The sequence below is a fragment of the Nannobrachium achirus genome (assembly GCF_963921795.1).
Source record: "Nannobrachium achirus genome assembly, chromosome: 19".
In the NCBI taxonomy this organism is placed as follows: domain Eukaryota; kingdom Metazoa; phylum Chordata; class Actinopteri; order Myctophiformes; family Myctophidae; genus Nannobrachium; species Nannobrachium achirus.
This window is the reverse complement of record NC_137826.1, coordinates 15,080,378-15,087,652: the sequence shown is the minus strand read 5'-3', so window position 1 is coordinate 15,087,652 and position 7,275 is coordinate 15,080,378. Positions and strand designations below refer to the sequence as shown.

General features: G+C 45.0%; 1 protein-coding gene across 1 annotated transcript; it reads right to left on the bottom strand.

Moving 5' to 3' along the window:
- Positions 1-343: 343 nt before the first annotated feature.
- Positions 344-2,788, bottom strand: LOC308304630 (RPA-related protein RADX-like; the record flags this gene model as incomplete). Its single annotated transcript, XM_080749254.1, has 1 exon — positions 344-2,788. The coding sequence occupies one exon, from the start codon at positions 2,786-2,788 to the stop codon at positions 344-346; it is 2,445 nt and encodes an 814-aa protein (XP_080605380.1).
- Between the last annotated feature and the right edge of the window lie 4,487 nt (positions 2,789-7,275).

Sequence of the window (7,275 nt, the reverse complement as noted above, 5' to 3'; positions counted from 1 at the left end):
AAATAAGCCATTGCTAATCTAAACGCCTGAAATCTGTGTCTGTCCATGTGTCTATCTGTGTGTCCGACTGTAGTTCACGTAACCCTATCAATCCGTCCGACCGACATTATACTCGCCGCATCTACAGTACATCTGGCTTTGTCTGTTTGTATGTACAACATGTAAGTATATCCCACCCTTGGCTCATTGGCCAAGCTTCGCGGGACGCTTAATGAAAGAAACTCATAAAAAGCACCACTCACTTCACACTGGGTGTGATTTTTTATAGACAGCTCAATCAAAGAGTTTGACTATCAACACGTAATAAACGAATGACTTGGAAATCCCTTCCTGCCTCTAACACCTAGGCTCTGTACACCTTACTGATAAGGACCTCCACCTTATCCCCACCCAGATGACACAGGTCAAGGACGCACACGAGATGTGTGTCTTTTAGTTCCTCTGCTGTCTTCAGGACTTCCTCTGGGTGTGGAGAGCTGGCCTCCCTCTGGTTCAAAGGTTCACCGAGAGGGCAAAGGAAACCTGACTCAAGGCAGGACAGCAGTGAGTTGCCATGGGGTTCCTGCACAAGCCCTACAGCTCTGGGGTCCACAGAACTCATAACAGGAAAGAACGCAGCATCTATGGCATTCTTCCTGTTAATGCCTAATATTGTAACTTGGTAGTATCCTGGGCAGTCCACATTTGAGCTGAAATCGGTGGGCTGCTCAGGTGCCCACCGGGCAGGATGAAGGTTACTCCAGTGCATGAGAAGGTCCTTGTCATCATATTCGAACCTCTGCGTAAGGCTTTCTTGAAACAATCCACCTTGGCATAGATGATCTGATACTTCTGCTCTTTGCTTGGGCCAAGCATCACTTTCCCAGGACAACCAACGTAGGTCAGCTGATAGGCTTGGATCTATGTCATCCTGTCCGTTATACTCCTCATCCTGCAGTTCCTCTGATTTTGCCTCGAGCAATTTCTTGCCCTGCTCTTGTCCCTCTGCTGTAGAAGCAGCCCCATCCATCATTCTTGTCCTAGCACGGGTCATGTAGGGTTGCCGGATGTACCTCTTTTTACCTCTCTTTAGTTTGTTTCCCAAGGCTACTGCAGTGGAGGGAGATGTTTCCATCAGCACCTCTGTCCTCTGTACACTTTCTGACTGTTCCGATACGTGTTCCTGGTCAGAATCTGCCTTCTTTGGGCATTTCAGGTATCTGACAGCTACGACCTGTCCTTGAATTGCAAGTCTTTTATGCTGTCTGTATTGAAGTGATTCTAGCTCCTTCTTCAACTCAGCTGCAGCAACCAGAGGAATGTCAGATGAGCCATCTGCCCTCTGAAGATCTGAGATCTGTGGGGGGTGAGGGAAGCAATAATGGCCACCAACAATAGACTTCTGAAGCATGACGTTGTCTTTCAGGGTTTTGGTCCACTGGAGGAAACTCTTCACCCTTGGGTCAGTCACGTATGGCCGGCCTTTGTGATATCCTGTAATGAATATCTCCGTCTCACAACTGCTTGTGAGATAGGGCAATGAGTCTTTCACTTGGCACACCCTCATCTGAGTGCAAACCAAGTAAGTCATTGGGCAGATGGAATTGAAGATGTCTGGTCGAGAGGAGGAGAAAATCTCCAAGATAAAGGGGTGCTTAGATGTCCCATCCACTGCATGGACCCAGCGATATGTCCAGTATTTGTCTAGTTTCTTGCTCTTCACTCTCTCAACACGACTTACAAATGTTACCAAACCAATGACATCACATGCTGAGCCGTTGGCCAAATTGTCCACGTCTGACCTGGTGGCAAAGTTGTAGGCAACCTCAGGCAATGCCCATTGAGATGGTACACATTTTGGTGAGATTACAGTAATGTCTGCAGCTGGGCTTTGAGGATTCAGGCAGATCTCTACTGAGGTAAATGTCTTTATTCTGTGGTGGTCCATTTGAGGCCGGGACCTTTTAGAATAGCTCTGCTTCAGGGTATAGCTTTGGAGGTACAACACCGTTCCTACATTCAGTCTCTGGTACCACTGTGGACAAAGCTCATTCCACAAAACAAGTGACATTATGCCACTCTGGTCTGCAACTTCAAAGTATGCCTGATATGGGTAATGAAATCCAGATTTTCCATAGTAGCGTAATCTGGATTTTTGTATTATCCTCACTAGTAGAGGGAGGTGTTTCCTTTGGTTTCTAAAAGAGGACTCGAGGTCACACACGCGGGCCATCTTGGACACGTCCAGCACCAAATCAGATGGAGGGCCAGGTGAGGCCCATACGCTGCCTTCAGGATCCTCATTATTCCAGAGAGGGAGGTAATGCTTTCGGTTCACCTGAAGGGGCCTGTCATATTGCACTGCCATGTTTCCCATGCCAACCCTGACCAACACAGGGAGGGCATTCACATCCCTCACAGTTGGTAGTACAGCAGAACCCTTTGAACCACAACCTCTGACCTTTGTGATGCAAATGTAACCATGGCCCAGTCTCCTTTCGTCATGAACAAATGAGCAGTCACTGATCTTGATATCAATTCCACTCCGGAGGACATTTGTGTGCACCAGGTGATTTAAACTGTGATGAAGAAGGCATTTAGCTTGCCACACTCCATCAGTGAGCGTCACATCGTAGCTGTACGTGTCATCAGACTGGTGCTGATGCTGCTGTGACAAGTATCTGTGAAGTCCAATGACAGCGACAGGGACCTCTTCATCTATACTGAGTGTGAGAGACTGACTGGAACTCACCCGTCGCAGGGTTCTATGCAAAAAAGAAACTGCTGGGATATCTGCAGCCTCAGACATACTGTCCCTGTTAATGACGCAACTTCAGTGGTAGTTAGCATACATTAGCCCACCCGCTAGCGTCAGCTAGCGATGTCATAAGTATATGTCCAAATATGGGCATATATTTACTGATTGTTATTACGTATATGCCCACATATATACTTATGACTTCAGGGAACGCGAAATATGAGCAGGGACACAGGCAGACAGACAGACGCAACACACACGCACACACACAGATCACCATACAGTATATGGGCATAAAAACGACACAGACAGACAAAAGGTTACAAAGAAGATATTGACCTGGCCTGGACTCCATATGTATCCATATGGGCCTGACACAGAACACCACACAGTAATGTATATGGGCATAAAAGGGGCACAGACAGACAGATACAGAAATCTCCATACTATGGGCATAAAAAGAACAGACAGACGGATACCCACAGGTACTCAAACAACACTTATTGCATAACCAGCTGGGGCATGCATTTCCAACTCCAACTTGCATCGTTCCCCACTAGGTTGGTGCCAAACAGAATGATTTAATATGATCAGTTATTATTACCACAACAAAGGGGTTCAGTTCACATAGTTTTCAAATAAATTATCAACAGCCTGGCAGATACTGTACAACTGACTGCAACGGTCTGATTTCTCAGCACTGAAGCAGCACTAAACTAATAATAAATCACAGACTTTTACTTCACTGTGTGATTTGGATGAGACATGAAATCATTGCAGTTTCATGTCCGGCCAATTCCACACACTAAATACCCTATCAACGCATCTTTATTGTATACTGTTTTGGCAGTTAATACGCAGAAAACATGAAATTACAGGCTGGCTGGTGTGCTGCCAATTTAAAATTCAAAAGCTATATATAGAAATGTTAGTTTTTCCAACGATTTATCTGTTTTTCTCTTTGTTTTATCATTCTCCTTTGAGTCATCTTGCTCAAGGACACTTCAACACTAACTCTGGAGGAGCCCGGGATCGAACTGGGGTTTCCAAGCGGGCACTGATCGAACCGGGGTTTCCAATCGGCCACTGCTGCCCCTTTTACAACATGCGTACTCAGTTAGAATTAGTATATAATAAGTCGCCTCCAATACGAGCTTCTTTTCACCTAGCAGTGAGAGTTTCATCGGGAGGATGTAAAGCATAAAGAGGTAGAAGCCATTCTTCTCAGTTTCACACCTCACATGTGCCTTGAGATCATGCTGTGGGTTTCACTAGTGCAGTGACAGAGTCCGACCTTCACAACCGTGAACATGATCAATTGTGTTCGTAGTTGGAACCTTAGTCTCGTGATGGTGGGTACTAGTAGGACCTAATTACCCCTGTGCCACCTAGATGCCCCAGTAAGTTTAGGCAAGTTAGTTATTGGCTGTGGAAGGGGTTGGCTTGACTGAGGCATAACAATCAGATGGTTAAACTTACGTCTGGGTGTTTGGCATATCATTCAACAAGAGATTTGTGTCATATGCATGGTGTCTTGGGAGCAGAGAGTGGTGTTATGTGGGCAGATGCGCCAGCCAGGCAGGCTGAATATAGTGGGAGGTATCAAAGATGCTCTATAGAATATATTTTTGGCGCCAGCCTCCCTGTTACCGTGGTAACTGTCCATCGATTCAGTGCTTAGCAGCATTACAGAATGGAGAAGGATCTCCACCATCCCTTTTCTCCTTCTTTATGTTTCCCCTCAGAGCTTGTGGTGGAGATGAAGTGAGGGAGTAGCAGAGAGAGAGAGAGAGAGAGAGAGAGAGAGAGAGAGAGAGAGAGAGAGAGAGAGAGAGAGAGAGAGAGAGACAGGGGTGGGTGGTGAACTACGGAGGATGAGGGCAGAACGAGAACCTTTGTGAGAAAGGAGGAGGTGGACATTTGTGGGTTGAAACAGATTAGATTAGGCTAGATTATAGTCTTAAAAAAGAATAGGTTGTTGCTTGCTGACTATTCCATATCATCTTCACAGGACTGCCCCATAGCAAACAGGGCCCTCTGCATCAGTAAGTGTGAACGAGACTTCTTGCAGTTCTCTCAGTTACACCCCCCCCCCCCCCCCACGTGAATTCTGCCTCCACTTTTAGGTGGCTTCACTTGCTGTTCACAGATAATTGTACCTGCTGTCACCTCACCAGTCGCCATCAAATTGCTTAGGGTTGCAGACCATCACTCATTACAAAAATGCTGATTTGCAAGATTGTGTAAACAAAGCTTGTTTCCATATATAATTAGCACTCTACTAGTGGTTCACAATATTTCTGGGGTTAAGAAGGCACACCAAAGGTCAAATCCATCTAGATAGATAGATTGGGGAAAACAGGATCTCCCCTTCCGTATATCCTCCCTCTCTCTCTCCCTGTCATCCTCTCCATCCCCCTCTCCCCATCCTTTTCTCCGTCTTTCCCTAGCTGTCTGTCTCTCTGTCATCAGGAATCTCCATATACGGGCATGTGACGTCATTCACAACAGAAACTGTTGCCCAACGCTGTTGCCTAACAATATTGATTTGTGCTGACCACAAGGATGTTCATATATGGGCATAAATCTGGTTTTACACACTGACTGATTTCCGCTGAAGTCATAATGTGCTCGTACACCCGCCCACCACAACTTGAACATTATATTTACAGAGTAGATTAAACAAAGAATGTAGACCTGATACAAACATAAGCCCTACAGATGCAGAGGGGAGAGAGACGTTCAAGAAAGCAATCTGTGTATTGTAGGTTTTCTTTTCATATGTTTTCATAGCTTACAGCAGGGTTCCCCAATAGGCGGCCCGCGGGCCAATTGCGGCCCACGGGGGGCTACTGTCTGGCCCCCACCAACCCCAGTAATAATGGTGGTATAAGAGCAGCAACAACACTAGTATATCGTCGTTGTGGAAATCTTGTATCTCCAAATGTGTACGTTCTTTCGCAAATCATACAAGGCCATCGCACAAAAGTAGTGAAAACAGCAGATCTACAAAATTAGGAATATAATAATGTAGGGGTGCCTCGGATGAAAAAAATATATTCATAGGGGTGTCCCGAGCCAAAAAGGATTGGGAACCCCTGATCTAGTAGACAAGAGAGCAAGGACCACTATACATATTATGTAAAAAAAAAAAAAAAAAACAAGCATACAATGATAAGACCAAAGCTCACAACTGTTTTAAGCCATATCCTAAAGGAAATCTAAAAGACAAAAGAAGTTCTTACATACTTTTTAAAGTTTAATGGCCAACATTTCCATGTTTCATCCATTAAGGTTTTCTGTACACGATGGCGGGTAAGCATAATTTGTTGCATAATGTGAGAGCTAAAGTAAGTGCCATGCCTATTACCAACTGTGTTTTCTATACAAAGGCCCCCATTACTGTCAGGCTGAGACAGAGCACTGTGTGCCATTGTGTGAATGTGTTTCTCTCCAAGTTCTCCAGGAGAGGCTGAATGGACAACGTGAGAAATCAGATAATCTGCTGAAATAAGGCTTTAAAGGGGATGGTGGATTATAGAGAAAATGTGGAAATGGGATTCGATAATTGGGTTCATTGTCATTCATTGTCAGTCAACATGAAGTGTTTCAATTGGTAAAAAAAAAATCAGTTCCATTGGTTGGACACCTAAAAAACTATCGTACATTTACGTTATTATTATTATCTTTTTTACCAGCGTTTAGTGTTATTGTCATTGTTTAGTGTTAATTGCCATTCCGAAGGTAGGGGGGAGACTATGTTTTGCCCCCTGTCCGTCTGTGCGTGCGTGCATCCGTCTGTTACCAGCTAATCTCCGGTGCCGTTGGCCCGGTCGCTGCCAAACTGTGCACACACACTCCATGGATGCCAATTCAGAACCTCTGCCCCATTTTTCACAAGGGCTTTTAATTTTTGCCAAACTTATTTTTGGACAGTACTACTACAGATCTTGTCCAAAAATCACGCAAATTGGTAGACAGTATCTCTACAGTCATGTGATCAACATGAATTTGATTTACCATTTTCAATCTTGATTGGCTAAATTGGCTTCCAAAGTTTGCTGGATTACTCCGTTTTGAACAAAATGCCGTAAATCGTGAACACAGCATGCAATTTTGATGAATATGTGCACGTATATTCCCACTAGGCAGAGGAAGAAATGTCTCTTAAAAAATGTCAAATCAGTCTTATGGTGGCTCTATAACAGGCTGATTCATGTTTTTGAGCGGTGGTCACAACGCTCCTATACGTGGCCGTGTGTGTGGGTCTGTCTGTCTGTCTGTCTGTCTGTCTGTCTGTCTGTCTGTCTGTATGCGTCTGTATGTAGCCTACAGTACCTTTTGTGACCACACATGTTAAGGGAGGGGCGCTGTTGTTCAGGCCAGGCCAGACACCCACACACACACACACACACACACACACACACACACACACACACACACACACACACACACACACACACACACACACACACAATATATATATATTTGTTTTGCTGTTGCGCAGCCTCCACGACCACCGCTCAGTTCACACGGGT